The sequence below is a fragment of the Hemitrygon akajei genome, chromosome 5, assembly GCF_048418815.1.
Source record: "Hemitrygon akajei chromosome 5, sHemAka1.3, whole genome shotgun sequence".
Classification (NCBI taxonomy): Eukaryota; Metazoa; Chordata; class Chondrichthyes; order Myliobatiformes; family Dasyatidae; genus Hemitrygon; species Hemitrygon akajei.
The window spans coordinates 182,914,560-182,935,390 of NC_133128.1; the positions used below are offsets into that span (position 1 = coordinate 182,914,560).

The following is a 20,831-nucleotide window of genomic DNA, read 5'->3' on the forward strand; positions in this document are numbered from 1 at the left end:
TCAAGAAAAGCACAATAACTAACTTTGGGCTAAAGAGGGGGAAGAAAATAATAGCCACGCAGTCAGGCTTGTATACAATTTATTTGTTTAAGTGAATAATCATTTATTAATAGAAAATTTCTTAATTCCAAAGGAAGAACAAATAATGCTAACATTAGCAGAGGAAGGAACAATTCATTTACCATTGGAAGGAGCTTACAGGTAGTATTTATGTTACAGGTTTTCTTTGAGGTACCATGCAGCTTAATTATAAGGAGATATTTATTGTTATTTTTGTGACTTGGGAAGACGATCTGCTGCCCCACTGGGAACTGAAAAAGCAACTATGTGTACAAAGTACATTACGGTTGTTTTGGTCTCCATATACAGGTTTAGTGGGTGGAAGGGGTACTGGGAAGGAGGGAGGCAGGGCATACAATTCTATAGCCCATTTTAGACCTAGTGGCACACCTAGAAGGGGCGTGATTCCACAGACAGTAGTGGCCAGCCTCAGAATAGTAATGTTTTGCAGAAATAGTATTTGAAGGTTATTCCAGTTCGATCCGTTATTCTCTTCTTGATTACTTCAATCCCTTCTGGTCCCAAAGACAGCCAGACATAAGTTTAAGCACCAACTTCTAATGCCTTTTAGTGACCTCCCTTACATCGGTGAAACTGAGATCAGAGAGCTGAAATTGTCCCATTATACTTCATTTCTTTACCTTTTTATTGCCACACCTTAGGTCTAACTCCTTGGTGTGAAATTAGCAATCCTGAAAAAGGGTAATATGGTTGGTCACCCTGGGTAAAGGCTATGAACGAACTGATTTGAAATGTGGTAAAATTAATCTGTCATTTCTACTAGAGTATGAATTTTTTAAAATTTGTTTTATTCTGTAAATGTTTACTGTTTCTTTTACAATAAGTAAAAGGAATTTTAAAATATTTTAAATATTAAATGTCAGCTGTTAAGGATTATTTCAGGAAAATATTCATTTTTAGTAGATATATTTTTCAAAGTTTAACTTTTTTTTAAAAGGAATGATCCTTCTGATATTAACATATCTGATGAAATGGCCAAAACCTCTGTCTGGAAAGCCCTCCCCATGAACACCGAAAATGCAAAAAATAAGAATCCATTCTTTGAATCAAAAAGGTACTTTTATCTACAGTTACTTCCATAATAAGCTGAAATAAGTTGAGGAATAACACTATTTTAGTCAATGGATGCTCAGTATATAAGGAGTAGTTTGGTGTTTTAGATAATGAGAAGGATGGTAACACGTTTTGATAATCATTTGCTTACTGTCCATATAGTTAGCAGCTCACTTTTATAGGAAAATAAAAGGTCATTTACTTTTTCTTAAAAGGTGTGCCTGATTCTACATTTTCAAGGTTGTCTTTGAGTTACGGTAGTTATCAATCAGAGGAGTAATGTTTCCTTTGGTGGGGGAATATTGGACCCGAGGGCACAGCCTCAAAATAGAGTGACAGCCATTTAGAACAGGAGGAATTTCTTCAGCCAGAGGATGGTGAATCTGTGGGATTTGTTGCAACAGGCAGCTGTGGAGACTAGGTCTCTGGGTGCATTTAAGGCAGAGATTGAGGTGAACAGAGAAATGGATCAGCCATGATGAAATGGTGGAGCAGACTTGATGGTGCAAATGGTCCAATTTTGCTCCTATGGCTTATGGTCTTATTGAACAGGATCTGAAATGGGGACGTAAGCAACTGACAAAGCACTTAATTCCACACTGAAAATAGATTGGAACTGAAATTACAGCAGAAGGTGGGTTTGTGGGGCAATGGAAAAGATTCAAATCTCATCTAATAAGTTGTAAAATCTTTCGAGGGTGTTTCTAAAGTTCTAAATCTGTTTACTTACCTTTACTGAAAATTTAGCAGGCTGTTGAATAAGTAGCTGATCCAACAATTCAAAGCTAATTTTCTCCACCCTCACAACCAGCTGTTACAAACTTAACTTACATTGGCTCGTGGCCTAAGACTAAATCACAGTGAAGTATAGAAAATGGGTACAGAGTGGGTCATTCTGGTAGAAAGGAGTGGGGGGTCACAGCTGGGAGAACTACTGCATCAGCACCAGAGACCTGGATTTGATTCTGATTTCGATGCACACTTTTTCCCTGTAGTTTCCTCTAGTGCTCCATTGGGATGTGGGAAAAAACTGATGTTTTAATGGGTACACATACTAAACTGTCTCTAGTGTGTAGGTTACTAGTGAAATCTGAGAGGTGGGTGGGAAGGGGTTGCTGATTTGACTGATTATTAGTGGGGGAATGGAAATGCTCTGAAACATGGTATAGAATTGATGGGCTGAATGGCCACCTGGACATGAGGAGAAATGTTATGCCCTTTAAGTCTACTCTGCCGTTCCAAGATATCCATAGGTGGTCATCAATCTCAAAGTCATATTCTTGCTCTCTCCCTTACCCATGGAGGCCTTTTGCACTTCTTTCTTCTACTTCAATATATTTAGTCACAGCATCTACAACTCTGTGTTCATGAATTCCATGCTCTAAGTAAAGAAATTTCTTTCCATCTCACTCCAAAAATCTCCTACCCTGGCGCCTGAAACTGCAACCTCTTGTTGTAGATCGTCTAGCCAGAGGAAATATCTTCCTGTTTCCAGCTTAGCCCAGACAAAATGAATCCATTCATCTATCTACCTAGATCTATCTAGATGCTGCGTGGAAGAGGCCCATCCGTCCATTCGAACTGTGCCACCGAGCAATCTCCCAATTTAATCTTAGCCTTACCATGGGATAGTTTACCACGACCAATTAACCTAGCTGTGGGAGGAAACCAGAGCACCCGGAGGAAACCCCCTGTGGTCACGGGGAGAATGTACCAACTGTTTACAGGCAGCAGTGGGAAATAAACCCGAGACACTGGTACTGTAAAATGTTGTGCTAACCACTACACTATCTTGCCAGAACTTAGAGGGAGGGTCACTGGAAAGGCTGTTCATGTCTAGGCTCCATTATGCTTTAGTAGTTTATATGGGGAAAAAAGATGATATTAAGGAGATTTGTAGAACAAGCAATAATCACAAATTTCTTTTACAATTCTAAGAAAATTGTGGCACCACCATGCCCAGGTGCACTGTGGGTACACAAGGAGAGTCCTATAGCAATAATAAGTCTGACAACTGTTGAGCCTTGGTATCCTGAAACAATTATAATGCTTGGTTTCATTTGAGCCCGCTTATAGTTGAGCATCTGCCAGGGTTTGTTGAAATAACTGGCATGTTGCACAACTTTGCTGTCATGAAAACAGTCAAGTAGACTAGAGACATTCTGCCTACACTCCATTCTGTAGCTTCTTTGATGCACAACACAGACAGATACACCTATAACTCTTAGTATTCTTCTCCACTCACTGCATCCATAACCTTAGCAAGGATGTAATGTTGAGGCTTTATAAAGCACTGGTGAGACCTCACTTGGAGTATTATGAGCAGTTTTGGGCCCCTTATCTAAGTAAGGATGTGCTGACGATGGAGAGGGGTCAAGGGAATATGATCCCAGGATTTAAAGTCTGATCATATGAGGAGCATTTGATGACTCTGGGATTCAGAAGAATGAGAGGGGGTTTCATTGAAACCTATCAAATGTAGAAAGACCTCAGTAGAGTGAATGTGGGGAGGATGTTTCCTGTGGTGGGGGGGGGGGGAGTCTAAGACTGGAGAACAGAACCTCAGCATAGAGGGACGTCCATTTAGAAGGGAGATGAGGAGGAATTTCTTTAGGCAGGGAGAGGTGAGTCTGTGGAATTTGTTGTCACAGGTGTCTGTGGAGGCCAGAACATTCGATATATTCAAGACAAAGGTTGATGGGTTCTTGATTAGCCAGAGCAAGAAGGGATATGGGGAGGAGGCAGGAGTCTGGGGCTGAGAAGGAAGTTGGTCAGCCATGATGAAGTGGTGGAGCAGACTCAATGGGCTAATTCTGCTCCTATATCTTATGGTCTTACTACTTTCCACTTTTAGGTAGCCCTAAGCTCCCATATGCTCAAATAGGTTGTTGCTGAGGCACAAGAAATTGAAGAAGAGAGTTCTATATCACTCCAGCATGGAAGTGGTATCCTCACACTAACTTGCTAGGCTCTAGTCCTTTACAGCTAGGCTACCCCATGGTGAGAACCTTTCTGTTCAATGTTTACATGAAGAACTAATACTCATTTGGTACCAGCAATTGCAAACCCAGTTTCTCATCAACCTACAGTTCCTAATCTTACCATTCTTCTGGCTAGTTTCCAAATTACTGTACATTGAATTTCAATAGAGTGGGAAGCTGAAAAAAATTAAGAAGCTAAGTAACAGAAAATACTGAGTCTTGCTGGGAAGTTCAAATGAAAATCAAATTAAAACATCATGCCAAGTAAAATTCTGCTGTAGATGTTGCTTAGATTTAGAGAAAATACCTGGAGTATTGCATACAGTTCTGGTCAACCATCTAGCCCCACTATGGGAAGGATGTTGAGGCTTTGGAGAGAGTGCAGAAGAGGTTACCAGTATTCTGCCTGGTTTAGAGGGTATGAGAGGCTGGATAAACTTGGGTTGTTTCTTTGGAGTGCCAGAATGCTGAGGGGAGATCTGATAGAGACTATACGAGGCATAGATAGAGTGCACAGAGACTATCTGTTTGGCAGGGTTGAAATGTCTTGTAGCAGAGGGCATGCATTGAAGTTGAGAAAGGGTAGTTTCAAGGGGATGTGCGGGGTAAGTTTTTTCTTACTCAGAGTCGTAGATCCTTGGAATGTGTTGCCTGGTATAGCAGTGGAGGCAAGTACATTAGAGGCTTTTAAGAGGTGTTTGGATAGGTACATGGATGTAATGAAGATGGAGGGATATGGACATGGTGCAGGTAGGCGGAATTAGTGTTTTGGGTGGTTTTGATTTGCTTTTTAGCTGGTTCAGAACAACATTCTGGGTCGAATGGCCTTTTGGTGCTGTTCTCTTCTATGTTCTAATGCAATGAAATTTCTAGAAGTGTTGAATGTCTAAGGAGTAGCATCTTTCTTAACCTACCTTTTCCATTCCATTTCTGTCATAAGCTCCCCTTCCTTACCTCTCTAGAAGCCAAATCCCCAAAAGGTAAGTCCATCATCCCTTTGATCTTTTCAACCTAGACGCATCATTACTGTGTAAAGTTTTTTGTCTGTTAACTCTTTTACACAAGCTGTGTAGAAGCTACAGAACCTAATGAAGTAGGAACCTTTAAATATTCTGAGAAACCAGGCACAAATTACACAAAGTAAACTAATTTTTATCTGCACAGCTGTAGTGTAAAAGGTTGGATTTTGTTTTTTTGTTCTCTTGCTTGCTGATATGTTGTTTCCTTAAATTATTAATTTGAATGAAACAAGATTTACAAAAGCTAAATTACATTTGAATTGCACAGCATCCTAAACAACCGCATGGGTCATTCCACTTGTTGTTACTGCAAGTTATATTGTGTTTCTGGTTCATTATAACCGAACATTGGCAAATTTATTTTTGTTTTTTTTCCACTTTTCAGCTGCCCTGATTACAATGAAATGAGACAAGAGAAGAAAGCTTACTCAGGGAAGGGTATCGACAGGGAAACATGTCTTTAATCTATTTTGCATTTGGTTCCATGTTTTCCTGCTGATTGAAAATCAGTGCCACATTTAACAAATCCCTTCGATTCAATTCCAAATCTATTAGTGTTGTAATGTAACAGTTTATTATTGAAACCAGCGTATAATAATTTACATTGGCTGCAATGTTTTTCCATTAGGTACTAACTAAAATCAAAGATTTTAAATATAAAACTATTAGTGTATTCAATGTGCAGTTAATGTTAGAAGACTGCAATTTGTTGTAATGTTCTGGTCAAATATCTCATTTAGACTTTATACCTGTAATTTGAAAGTCAGTGTTTGTGATTTGACATTTTAAATATGTGATTATCTGCTCTGATGACACATTGCTTTATATTGGTTTACAAATTCATATTTAAGTCTTAATATTTAAAAGTAATGATTTGTGTTTAGGTACTGTCCCATTCAAAACTTAATATCTTTTTAGATGCTTTTCATATTCTGTAAGAATGTATTACTCAGTATCTAAAAACTTTATCCATGAGAACTAAAATATAGGTATAGGTTTTCACAGAATTATAGTTATATAAAATTAATATTTCCTAGTTTTAGTTCATCCCTAAATCAATCCAAACTGGATTTAAAGGTCACAAATCAAGGTAACATGTCGCATTAAGTTGAAACAATAACAATGAGATGGACTTCATTTTGTAAAATTGCCTGCATTGTTTAAATATGGGAATTTCTTGAATTTACTGGCCTTGAAATTCCTTTTTGACTTTGTGCATTAAAAGAGTACTGTGTGATGTGCTAACATTGTTTGAAGAAGCGTTGCCAGAAGTACCATTAGGCAATGTTGAAAAAATTTCCCTGGTGGAGATGCATAGTTTCCACTTCATTACCACTCATAGACTGGTGTGCTTCAATATGTTCAAACATAGGCACTGGCACTTAGCTGCACTAGGTAGGTTTACCCTCTGAAAAGCAATGCAGCAACGTGAACAATAGCTGCAGCATGCTGGAAGAGGGGAGGGAGCATGCAGTTTGAGAGGGAGAAGCTAAAAACAGATGTATCAGTATTGCAGTGGAATAAAGGAAATTACAGAAGCATGAAAGAGGAGCTGGCTAAAGTTGATTGGAAGGGGATACTAGAAGGGATGACAGCAGATCAGTAATGGCTGGAGTTACTAGGAATATTCAGAAGACAGAAGATAGGTACATTGCAAAGAAGAAGCATTCTGATGGGAGGATGTGGCTGACGGTGGGGGGGTTTAAAGAGCATAATATCATCAGCGATCATGCAATATAGCAAAAAAAATCAGTAGGAAGTTAGAAGATTGAGAAGCTTTTAAAAATTAGCGGGAAGCAATGAAAAAAAACAGTAAGAGAAATGTGTACATTGGAGTCTTTGAAATATTCCATAGCTACACCCAGGTGCTCCTGGCAGGAGTTGTTAGCAGGTCCCTAGTAAGTTAAAAGTTTTACACTATTAAATTCACAAGTGTCTCTTTGAAAAAAAAATCTGCAATGCTAGCAAATCTTCTGGTCTGACTTACCTGTCCTTGTGAGCTAAATGAAAGGCATATACGTTTGAGTATAAAGCTTGGGTGACTCTTTAACATACCGGCAAACAGCATTGTATGGTAGTGCAGAGAACAGATTGCTGAGACCCAAAATAATCCTGAGACTAGGATGTTCAGGGTGACTAACATTGATGCTGAGAGGTAACTAGTGCATATGTGACCATGAATGATGTGACAAGAGTTCATAAATCTGTGAGGACATCTATATTTAAGTGTTACCTGAAGACTTTGTTGCTCCTCAGAACTCTTGATATGAGCGTGGATCTGATTAGGCCTTGAATTGATGAAGTCTTTGTTGATGAGGCCTCCTGTGCCTTCTCTCAGTGTAGTTGCCAGTTATTCCTCCTCCATCCCATAGGCAGACAAATTGGAAGTAACACTGTAGAAACATCATGGAAGTTATAAGGAAGGGTCTTATGTGTTGAAGTTTGAAGAATAGTCAGTGACACTGCTAAAAGCTATGTAATAGCCCGGTAAAAACTGTGATTTCACTGTGATTGGCTATTTAATAATCTCATTCCAGCTATAACCTGGTTACTCAATAAGTAGTACTCAACTGCTCTTCTTAGACAGTGAGGTCACACACCTATAAACAGGTTGACTATGAATTATGTCATTAGCTTTATGCTGGAAGCATTTCCACCAATAATTCAAGACTGATGACATTCTGAAATCGCACTTTTGCTTTGCACAGATTAAACCCTTTTTAACTACACTGTAATTTTTTCAGCACAAAGAAAATTAATTTCTTGGCCCCTTTTCCAAATTCTGCTGGGAGAATTCAACAGTTGTTGTTGTACCCTGGTAATAATTACATAATACTAATAACAGTAATTTTTAAGCAGTGGCTTCGTTTGCATGTCTAAAGTACAGTACATTTTCTCTGGGTGGTAAAACTGTTTCTAAAGATCTGCAGATGAAGTGACACCAGCTCAAGGGATCAACATTTTTCTGTAAATATGTCTTGACATGGACAAACAGCAACATCCTTGAAGTGTTTAAAAGTACTAAGAAGAATGAGCAAACACTTTTGAATTACCAATATTTTTCTGGTGTTGTGTACTTTGCTTTATTCATAACAAGTACAAGTACTTTTTTTTTAAAGGATTATATGGGTCGGCACAACATGGAGGGCTGAAGGGCCTGTACTGTGCTGTAGTGTTCTATGGTTACTTGAATTTAGAGATTCACTTCATTCCATAATGATTTTTAATTATAAATTTATTATTGTTTTAAACTTAGTGTGAATAATTTTGCAGTGAATCAGAAAAAAAACATGTATAAGATGATTGAGTAGAATTAAAATTGATAAGCCATTTTATTTTAAACTATTATTGTAATTTCTTGATAAAATTCAGCTAGAGTTACTAGCATCATGATTTATGGAGAAATATAAATACAGATTTACTCTATATTGATCATTACTTGTGATCTTTTATGGACATCCCATATTGGAAAAGCGTAAGAGAATCCGAAACACTGATGACATTTTAATTTCCTTTCCTAACAAGATGTTAAAACAACATGGTATAATTTTTATGAAAAATTTCAGCAACTGTTTTAAATATTTAAAAATTGCTATCCATCATTACAGCTACAAAATTTAGGATTTAATCCTAAATTTCTAACAACTTTCCAAATATCTCTGTGAACAAGAAATTCACATTTCTCATCTGAAAACACAACTTACACCACACACTGTGCTAAAGTCTGAGGCACATATATATTGCTCGGGTGCCTAAAACTTTTGCACAGTATTGTATTTGTCAACACGGATCAGAGATCATGGGGGAGAAAAGGATCACACACAAAATGCTGGTGGAATGCAACAGGCCAGGCAGCATCTATAGGAAGAAAAGTCTACGTTTCGGGCCGAGACCCTTCGTCAGGAGAAAGGGATGTTGGGAGAGGCGAGGGTGGGGCACTGTGGGAGGGGTGTGCGACAGGTGGCAGAGAAGGAGTGCCAGGGCATGGGGGTGCAAACACACTCAGCCATGAGACACCAGGGAAGGACAGTTGGTTTATTGATCATTACAGAATGTTTCACTGGTGCTTCCTGCTCCTTCCCTTTCCTTTCCCCTTTTCCCAAACATGATTCCTACTCTCTGTCTCCTTCCCACTCTCAGTCCACAGTAGAGATCCAAGCAGGAGATTGGGGCTGAGGGGAAAAATAGATCAGCCATGATGAAATGGTGGAGCAAACTCAATGGCCCAAATGGCCTTATTCCACTCCTATGTCTTTTGGTCTTGTATCAGAATCAGGTTTGTCACTCAAATATGCCATGATTTTTTTCCCTGTAAGCAGCTGTACTGTGCAATATATAAAATCACTACCATCTGAGGCACATATACTGTTGCTAGGGTGCCTAAGAGTTAACACTTGACTATATCTCATAGTGATGCTCTTGTCTTTTGCTTGCCAGTATCCATTATTGGATGAGAGGTAACCCCTTAAAGGAGTACAAAGGAAAGCATAACTTATGTTGGGAATCTGAAATATAAATTGAAACTTTTGGGGAAAAAGTATTGCTGTTTCAATAGAATCTGAACAGAGATAAACAGTTCATTTTAGATTGGTGGACTTTCAGATTTGCCAGAAGTTAGTGATAAAACACATATAGAAGGGAGAAGAAAACAAAAATTATGGTGTGAGAGGGAGGAAATCAGGACAGATTGAAAGGTGAATGGTGTCTATGAGGAAGGGTGGACAAAGAGGAAAGCAAAATCAAGAGGTATAAAATGCAGTATAATTACTTGACATTACAGATGAGGTTGGGATCATTTTGATATTTCTTATGTATTCCATTGGAAACACTACCTGCTGCTTTTAAGTTTTATATGAAACTTTAGTATTTGATATCTTGAGACTTGACAGTTCCAAAGCCTTAACCTATTACTTTCCACTTATTTTCTTCAAAACTCTGCGACCACTTCCTGACAATAAAGTATTTGGGAAACTTCAATAAACTTCTGTCCACTTGCCATTAACAAAACATTAATTCATTGTAGGCCTTCCTGTTTCTAAGGAATTCTGACATTCTGCTGTCTCAGTGATAATATGTTCATTGTAGATTACGAGAAAACCATTACGGCTGTTACAAATTCCTCAGATAAAGTAACCCCACATTTATAAATGGACTCACCTGCTTATCATTTCAGTCACTCCAGATTCTGTTCCTGTTGCTCTAGGTACTTCTAGGGTGGCATGGCAGTGTAGTGGTTAGCCCAAAGCTTTACAGCACCAACAATCGGAGTTCAATTCCCGCTGCTCTCTGTAGGGAGTTTGTACATCGATCCTTGACCACGTGGATTTCTTCTGGGTGCTCCATTTTCTTCCTGCATTCCAAAAATCTGAGGCACCCTGCATTTTTTTAAAATATGGGTTCAGATGGTTTGGCCTCCATAGAACCCTGATCTCAACATCATTGAAGCTGTCTGGGATTACCTGGAGAGACAAAGCAAATAAGACAGCCGAAGTCTGCAGAACTGTGAGGATTTGACTAAACACATTGATGAAGGAAGAGCAGTAGATGTTGTGTATATGGATTTCAGCAAGGCATTTGATAAGGTACCCCATGCCAGGCATATTGAGAAAGTAAGGAGGCATGGGATCCAAGGGGACATTGCTTTGTGGATCCGGACTGGCTGTGGAAGTGGAGGGATGGGTTAGTAAATTTGCTGATGACACAAAGGTTGGGGATGTTGTGGATAGTGTGGAGGGCTGTCAGAGGTTACAGTGGATCATTGATAGGATGCAAAAATGGGCTGAGAAGTGGCAGATGGAGTTCAACCCAGATAAGTGTGAGGTGGTACATTTTGCTAGGTCAAATGTGCTGGCAGAATATACTACTGATGGTAAGACTCTTGGCAGTGTGGAGGATCAGAGGGATCTTGGGGTCCAAGTCTATAGGATACTCAAAGTTGCTGCGCAGGTTGACTGCGTGGTTAAGAAGGCATACGGTGTATTGGCCTTCATCAACTGTGGGATTGAGTTTAAGTACTGAGAGGTAATGTTACAGCTGTATAGGACTCTGGTCAGACCCCAGTTGGAGTACTGTGCTCAGTTCTGGTCACCTCACTACAGGAAGCATGTAGAAACTATAGAAAGGGTGCAGAGGATATTTACAAGAATGTTGCCTGGATTGGGGAGCATGCCTTATGATAATAGGTTGAGTGAACTTGGTTTTTTCTCCTTGGAGTGACAGAGGATGAGAGGTGACCTGATAGAGGCGTATAAGATGATGAGAGGCATTGATCATGTAGATTGTTAGAGGCTTTAACCCAAGGCTGAAATGGCTAACACGAGAGGGCACAGTTTTAAGGTGCTTGGAAGTCGGTACATAGGAGATGTCAGGGGTAAGTTTTTTACGCAGAGAGTGGCGAGTGCGTGAAATGGGCTGCCAGTGACGGTGGTAGAGGCAGATACAATAGGGTCTTTTAAGAGACTCATGGATAGGTACATGGAGCTTAGAAGAATAGAGGGCTATGGGTAACCCGAGGGAACTTCTAAAGTAAGTACATGTTTGGCACAGCATTGTGGGCCGAAGGACCTGTATTGTGCTGTAGGTTTTCTATGTTTCTATGCTTGGAACATCTTGTAACACTGCATGATAGTGTATCTAAGGGAATTGATGCAGTTTTAAAGGCAAAATGTTTATTTAATTTAGTGTTTTACTGTTTACTGCTCTTTATATTAATTTTTTGACATTTTGAGACTTTTCATTATTTTTGAAAGTATCTTGCTTTACAGATTTTTTGACACGTGACTAAGACATTTGCACAGTACTGTATGTGTTAGGCTTAGTAAGTTATGGGCATGCTTTGTCAGCAGTTGGTTGTTGACATAATTGATACATTTCACTGTATTTCTCAAAGTTTCAATGAACATGTGACAAATAAAGCTAATTTTTAATATTTTTTGAAAATCTAAGCACATTCACTGAAACTTGTGATTAACTACAAGAGCTTAATTGAAATTAGGGAAAAGGTAATTCTCAGAAGGAATTAATGTGCAAGTTGGAACACAAAAACTTACAGTTGCTGGAGGTCTAAAATTAAAACAAAAACCCCCAGAAAATACTGGAGACACTCCGGATCAGCATCTGTGAAAAGAAAAACAGATTTAATGTTTCATATCAATAATCCTTAGTCAAAACATGGAACTTGTAAATGACTGACGAGCACAATTGCACACAGATCCCAATGGCTGGTGCTGAGTAATATCTTCATTACTCTATCCATGGTCCTGAAAGGTTTTTTTTAGCCACTCATTTGAAAATTGAGATATCTTGTATTAATTTTGCATCACTCGAATCTTTACTTGCATGCACTGTGAGGACTCTATCTCTCTTGGCTATTTTGGTTGAGTAAAGAAGTGGATTATTAAAAGGGCAGTTGGCAAATGGCATGGCAAATATTTTGAAGCCACTTTAACAGTGCACTTTATCACCACCTGGACGGCAAGGTCGGCCAAATTCACCGTTATAAAGACTGTGTACACCAAATTTCCAAACTCTAAACTGCTAAACTTGTAAAAATCTATTTATATCAACAGAGAACAGAAGTTTCTATTTATCCAAATAATAAAAAGGGTATTTTTCTTTTCAAGTGATGTGAACTCCTCTTCCTGACTCTCATATTAACTAATGTAGCCAGTTGGTTCTCAGATGACTGTCCACCTCCTTTAGAAACTATTAGTCTGACCTCCTCTGTAAAGAAAACTTGCCCTTCACCCACTGTGGCTGGAAGTGACCATCTCTCAATGATTTTGATGTTCGTGTTTATCATTTTAAAAACTCCATCTTTATTCTGACAACCTTTTACCCAGCAGTATAATGCCATTAAAATGAACCTAAACATATGCAAAATACATTCTTTGATAGAATCATAATGATGCATCGTTTCCTTCATCTCATCAATCTATCTGCATCATTTGATACAGAAGTCAACACCACTCTCTTACACATCTTTTCTCTCTTCACCAGCAAACTGGACAGTCTGTTTATGCATTAATTGCAGGCAGCTCTCAACAGTTTCAATCACCACGCCTGTCTTTTCCCTTTCAAGCCCTCTAGATAGTACAGTTGTACAGAACTGTGTGCTACCGAGTCACAGCTCCAGAGAGCCAGGTACACTGCTGTCCTCTATGCTGCCTGCACCAAGTTTGCATGTTCTCCACCTGATGGTGCTGGATTTTTTACCCATCCAGATGTGCTGATGGGTAAATCAGCTACTGTAAATTACCACTAGTATAATTTACATTAGTCAATAAGCAAAAGCAATCAGAGGATGTTGGTTGGTATTTTCACAAAAGATTGAGTTGCTGGAGTACAGAGAAATGTAGAGACACCGGAGATTCTGCAGATACTAGAAGTCTTCAGCAACAGACATGCAGAACGCTGGAGGAACTCAGCAGGTCAGGAAGCATCTATGGAGGGAAATAAACAGATTCAGGCCGAGACACTTCATCAGAATCTGAAATGTTGACTGCTTATTTCCCTCCTGACTTGCTGAGTTCCTCCAGCATTTTGTGTGTGTTGCTGAGGATCCCTTCCAGGCTTGGGCCCAATGGAGCACATCACCGCCTGTGTTGTTCTAAGTACCAGTTAAGGGTCTCTTTCTGTATTTCGTTGACATCCTCCTCTGTAGCATCATCAACTAAATAAAGGAGTAACTTACAAATGTATGCTGATGAAATCTTGTTCTTTCCTTCTCCTTCAGTGTTCTGAAAAAACTCGCCTCATCTTCATTCTCGATTGAGGTGCAGTTTACTCCACTTAACCTCTTCCATGAATATATGAATGAAATAATCAGCTGAGTATAAATGTATCAAACTGAATTCAGGCTAGAGAAGTATGAAGAATTTAAAGTGGGACAATAAGGTATACAGACCCTGTTACAGACCAAAGCAACAGAATTTAAAAACACAGATGATGTTACAATTGTATAACTCATTGGTTGAACCATACTGAAGTAGTATGTAACTTTTGGCACATTGGCCTTCATAAATCAATGTGTTAGAAACATAGAAAACCTACGGCACCATACAGGCCCTTTGGCCCACAAAGTTGTGCTGAACTTGTCCCTACTGTAGGAATTACTAGACTTCCCCATAGTCCTCTGTTTTTCTAAGCTCCATGTACCTATCCAAAAGTTTCTTAAAAGACCCTACCATATCTGCCTCCACCAAATTCACTGGCAGCCCATTCCATGCACTCACCACTCTCTAAGTAAAAAACTTACCCCTGACATCTCCTCTATACCTACTCCCCAGTACCTTAAACCTGTGTCCTCTCGTGGCAACCATTTCAGCCCTGGGAAAAAGCCTCTGACTATCCACACAATCAATGCCTCTCATCATCTTATACACCTCTATCAGGTCACCTCTCATCCTCCATCGCTCCAAGGAGAAAAGGCCAAGTTCATTCAACCTGTTTTTGTAAGGCATGCTCCCCAATCCAGGCAACATCCTTGTAAATCTCCTCTGCACCCTTTCTATGGTTTCTACATCCTTCCTGTAGTGAGGCAGGAATGGGTGAATTTATTATGGGGAACAAGGAAATGGCAGATGAGTTGAACAGGTACTTTGGATCTGTCTTCACGAGGGAAGATACAAACAATCTCCCAGATGTAATAGTGGCCAAAGGAACTAGGGTAAAGGATGAACTGAAGGAAATTTATATTAGGCAAGAAACGGTGTTGGATAGACTGTTGAGTCTGAAGGCTGATAAGTCCCTGGGACCTGATGGTCTGCATCCCAGGGTACTTAAAGAGGTGGCTCTAGAAATCGTGGATGCATTGGTAATCATTTTCCAATGTTCTATAGATTCAGGAACAGTTCCTGCTGATTGGAGGGTGACTAATGTTGTCCCACTTTTCAAGAAAGGAGGGAGAGAGAAAACGGAATTATAGACTGGTTAGCCTGACGTCAGTGGTGGGAAAGATTTTGAGTCAATTATAAAAGAGGAAATTACAACACATTTGGATAGCAGTAGGAGGATCAGTCTGAGTCAGCATGGATTTATGAAGGGAAAATCATGTTTGACTAATCTTCTGGAGTTTTTTGAGGATGTAACTATGAAAATGGACAAGGGAGAGCCAGTGGATGTAGTGTACCTGGACTTCCAGAAAGCTTTTGATAAAGTCCCACATAGGAGATTAGTGGGCAAAATTAGGGCACATGGTATTGGGGGCAGAGTACTGACATGGATTGAAAATTGGCTGGCTGACAGGAAACAAAGAGTAGTGATTAACGGGTCCCTTTCGGAATGGCAGGCTGTGACCAGTGGGGTACCGCAAGGTTCAGTGCTGGGACCGCAGCTGTTTACAATATACATTAATGATTTAGATGAAGGGATTAAAAGTAACATTAGCAAATTTGCTGATGACACAAAGCTGGGTGGCAGTGTGAAATGTCAGGAGGATGTTATGAGAATGCAGGGTGACTTGGACAGGTTGGGTGAGTGGGCAAATGTATGGCAGATGCAGTTTAATGTGGATAAATGTGAGGTGGCAAGAACAGAAAGGCAGGTTACTATCTAAATGGAGTCGTTAGGCAAAGGGGAAGTACAATGAGATCTAGGTGTTCTTGTACATCAATGAAAGCAAGCATGCAGGTACAGCAGGCAGTGAAGAAAGCTAATGGCATGCTGGCCTTTACAACGAGGAATTGAGTATAGGAGTAAAGAGGTCCTTCTGCAGCTGTACGGGGCCCTGGTGAGACCCCACCTGGAGTATTGTGTGCAGTTTTGGTCTCCAAATTTGAGGAAGGACATTCTTGCTATTGAGGGAGTGCAGCGCAGGTTCACAGGGTTAATTCCCGGAATGGCGGGATTGTCATATGTTGAAAGATTGGAGCGACTGGGCTTGTATACACTGTTATTTAGAAGGATGAGAGGGGATCTGATTGAAACATATAAGATTATTAAGGGATTGGACACACTGGAGGCAGGAAGCATGTTCCCGCTGATGGGTGAGTCCAGAACTAGAGGCCACAGTTTACGAATAAGGGGTAGGCCATTTAGAACAGAGATGCGGAAAAACTTTTTCACCCAGAGAGTGGTGGATATGTGGAATGCTTTGACCCAGAAGGCAGTGGAGGCCAAGTCTCTGGATGCATTCAAGAGAGAGTTAGATAGAGCTCTTATAGATAGTGGGGTCAAGGGATATGGGGAGAGGGCAGGAATGGGGTACTGATTGTGTATGATCAGCCATGATCACAGTGAATGGCGGTGCTGGCTAGAAGGGCCGAATGGCCTACTCCTGCACCTACTGTCTATTGTCTATTGAGGTGAACAGAACTGAGCACAGTACTTCAAGTGGGGTCTGAACCAGGGTCCTATATAGCTGCAACATTACCACTCAGCTCCTAAATTCAATCCCATGATTAATGAAGGCCAATACACCATATGTCTTCTTAACCACAGCATCAACCTGTGCAGCTGCTTTGAGCATCCTATGGACTCAGACCCCAAGATCCCTTTGATCCTCCACACTGCCAAGAGTCTTACCATTAATACTATATTCTGCCATCATATTTGACCTAACAAAATGAACCACTTCACATTAATCTGGGTTGAACTCCATCTGCCATTTCTCAGCCCAGTTTTGCATCCTATCAATGTCCCGCTGTAACATCGGCAGCCCTCCACACTATCCTCAACACCTCCAACCTTTGTGTCATCAGCAAACTTACTAACCCATCTCTCCACTTCCTCGTCCAGGTCATTTATAAAAATCATGAAGAGTAAGGGTCCCAGAACAGATCCTTGAGGCACACCACTGGTGACCGACCTCCATGCAGAATATGACCCGTCTACATCCACTCTTTGCCTTCTGTGGGCAAGCCAGTTCTGGATCCACAAAGCAATGTCCCCTTGGATCCCATGCCTCCTTACTTTTTCAGTAAGTCCTGCATGGGGTACCTTATCAAATGCCTTGCTGAAATCCATATACACTACATCTACTGTTTTTCCTTCATCAATGTTTAGTCACATCCTCAAAAAATTCAATCAGGCACATAAGGCATGATCTGTCCTTGACAAAGCCATGCTGACTATTCCCAATCACATTATACCTCTCTAAATGTTCATAAATCCAGCCTCTCAGGATCTTCTCTATCAACTTACCAACCACTGAAGTAAGCTGATACCGGAGACGGGATGTTATGTTGAAGGTGTATAAGACATTGTTGAGACCTAATGTGGAGCATTGTGTGCAGTTTTTGTCATCTACCTACAGGAAAGATGTAAATAAGATAGAAAGAGAACAGAGAAGTTTTAAAAGAATGTTTCTAGGTATGAAGGACCTGAGTTACAAGGAAAGATTGAATCCGTTAGGACTATATTCTTTAGAACACAGAAGATTGAAGGGAGATTTGATAGAGGTATACAAAATAATGAGTGTAGGGTGAAAGATGAGAAGTTTAAGGGGAACATGTTTGAGAAGTTTGGATACGTACGTGGTTGGTTGGGGTATGGGGGAGCTATGATCCCCGTGCTGGTCGATGGGAATAGGTAGTTTAAATGGTTTTGGCATGGACTAGATGGGCCAAAGGGCCTGTTTCTGAGCTGTACTTCTCTATCACTCCAGTGTATTACTGTTCTGTTACCACATTACAAGGAGGAATACAACTGCATCACAGAAGCAATTTACAATGATGTTGCCAGGACAGGAACATTTAAGTTGCAAAGTAAGACTCATACAGCCAGGATAATTTCTTTGGTATAGACTGAGTGAAATGGGAGACTTAAATGAAACAAATAAGATTATTTCAACTTAAATAAATTGGATAGAAAGATCCTGTTCATAACAAAGAATTCATTATTCAGGTGCCTTCAATTTGAAGTTATAAACAGAAAGATTAAAGGAATCTGAGAAAAATTATTTTTCCCTGAAAAAATTAGTGACATTCTGGACCTTATTCACAGGAAGGATGGTTGATGCAGAAGCCTTTATTATATGTAAAAATGGGGGCAGTATAGCAGTATAGTGATTAGCGTAACACTATTTCAGTGCCAGCAATAATTGATGGGGTTCAATTCCCACCACTGTCTGTGCAGAGTTTGTAAAATGTTCTCCCCATGAACATGTGGGTTTTCCCCTCGTTTTTCCATCTTGGTGAGCTGTAGGCATGCACTATTGATGCCAGAAGCATGGCAACACTTGCAGGTTGCCACCCCATCTTTGGACTGTGTTGGTTGTTGGCGCAAACAATGCATTTTACTGTATGTTTCAATGTGCATGTGACAAAGCTAATCGCTCTCAATCTCTCAATGGATTCTGGCTTATATGGGACACATCAGGATCAGTATATTTTGGCCCAATTAAGTGGCTGCTACAATTAATCAAAGTTTCACGGAAATAGTTAAAAAGGTACAAAAATACAAACTGAGTAACAAATTATGTCTTTAAATGAAATACAGAACAAATTAGAACACCACTGTACTACTGCAATCCTATAAAACTGTATTAGTTCCTAACACTAATGGAAGAATTCATCCACGTCATGTTACCCAACACTTACCAATAGAAGAATTCATCCATGTCACGTTACCTAACACTTACCAATGGAAGAATTCATCCACGTCATGTTCTTTTGAGTGTAAATGAACAAAATCACCACAGACATCTCATGTAGATGGTGGACTGCCTTCATGCAATGCTGTTGATGACTGCATCCTCCAAATCTTCATTTTCATTGTAACATTCGAGGTGATTGCCATTATCTTCAAATTGTTAATAGTTTCTAACTTGAAGCAGTGAATTCAATTCATTTCCACTCCCAGTCATTTTTGGTTTCTCCAAACCTGAATGCTTGAAACCGCAGTGATCAAAACAGTTCTGAATTGTCTTACTGCTGATTTCTTACCAATTATCAGTGAGAAAAAATACTGCTTTGGAACACAACCGCATGCAACTGGTGCTATTTATAAACTGTTCACACAAAGCATGGTGTAGTGCTCAACAGCCTTGCAAATGCAAGCGACTAACAGTAGTTAGAAACAGTTTGGCAACAGTCTCCTGTCCCAGTTAAGCTGCATAGTCTCCCAAAGAAATGAAGGAAATCTTGGCTATTATCTTGATTAGTTTAGATGGACCAGTTAACTGGAACCCGCTGTACTTGATGCTGTTTGAACCTACAATGCTAGGGACCATATGCAGAAAGGCAGGATCACAGTGGTTAGTTATCTCAGAGCACAGCTCCAATGCCATAATCAAGTTTGCTAATGACACCACTGTCATAGGTCAAACCAGCATATTGAGGGAGACTGAAAATCTGGTTAAGTGGTGCCACAACGACAACCTTTTACCCAATGTTCACAAGACCCAGGAACTAGTTATTAACTTCAGGAAGAGGAAACCAGAGGACAATAAGCCAGTCCTCATCAGAGGTGGAGAGGGTTAACAACTTTAAATTCCTCGGTGTTATCATTTTGGGTGACGTGACCTGGGCACCACATTCAAGTGCAATTACAAAGAAAACATGGCAGCACCTCTACTTCCTTAGATTGTTTGAAAGGATTTCGATTGACATCTAAAACTTTGACAAACTTCTACAGATGTGTGGTAGAGAGTATATTGAATGGCTGCATCACAGCCTGGTATGGAAATTCCTACAAAAAGTAATGGATATTTCCCAGTCCATCATGGGTAAAGTACTTTCCTGATTGAGCACATCTACATGGAGCATTGTCACAGGAAAGCAGCTTCCATCATCAGGGACCTCCTCCATCCAGGTCATGCTCTCTTCTCACTACTGTTATCAAAGTGGTGGTACCGGAGTCTCAGGACTCTCACCACCAGGTTCAGGAACAGTTACTACTCTTCAAACATCAGGCTCTTGAACCAGTGGCGATAACTTCACTCAATTTCATTTGCCCCATCACCGGATTATTCCCACAGGCTGTGGACTCACTTTCAAGGTCTCTTCATCTCAGGTTCTTGATTCTTACTGTTTATTTATTTATTATTATTACTTTTTGTATTTGCAGTTTGTTGTCTTTTGCACACTAGCTAAATGCCAAAGTTGGTGTGGTTTTTCATTGGTTCTATTATGGTTATTATTCATTATCAATTTATTGAGTATGCCTGCAAGAAAATGAATCTCAGGGTTGTATATGGTGACATATACATATTTTGATAATAAATTTAAGTTGAACTTTGACGACATCGGCACAATGAGCTGGCTCCTGCCTCGGTAATGCAAATTTCTGTTATTCTATGAGAAAATGGACAAATACCAAATACCTTATGTAATACATAAGGCTGTGCAAAGTCTAGCTTTAAATTAAGTAAACTTGTTTTCTTTTACCATTCCTTCATGGGATTGGTTGTTGGTGTTTGGAAACTGTAAAGCATTTGCCCCATCCGCCATCATTTTACTCAGAGTGTTATGGAAGCCTGGAATACACGCCTGGTATGGTGGTAGAGGCAAATACATGAGAGGTTTTAAGAGGTGTTGCGATAGGCACATGGATACAAGAAAGATAGAGAGATATGGACATGGTGCAGGTAGAAGGGATTAGTGTTTTGGTCTTTTTGATTTGCTTTCTCGCTGGTTTGGCACAGCATTGTGGGCTGAATGGCCTGTTCCTGTGCTGTACTGTTCTATGTTCTATCATGTCACTGCACTGTCTGATGCTATAGAATTTAATGGTCACACTTTGTGGGTTAGCTAATCTC

The 20,831-nt window shown here is 39.9% G+C and overlaps 1 protein-coding gene across 1 annotated transcript in view; it reads left to right on the plus strand.

Annotated features, from left to right (window-relative positions):
* Positions 1-8,560, plus strand: part of LOC140728532 (sodium-driven chloride bicarbonate exchanger-like) — a 275,952-nt gene extending 267,392 nt beyond the window's left edge. Inside the window, 3 exon segments of the mRNA XM_073047392.1 lie at positions 134-201; positions 1,019-1,135; positions 5,520-8,560. Coding sequence (XP_072903493.1) covers positions 134-201; positions 1,019-1,135; positions 5,520-5,598 — 264 coding nt within the window. The 3' untranslated portion in view covers positions 5,599-8,560.
* The last annotated feature ends 12,271 nt before the right edge of the window (positions 8,561-20,831 follow it).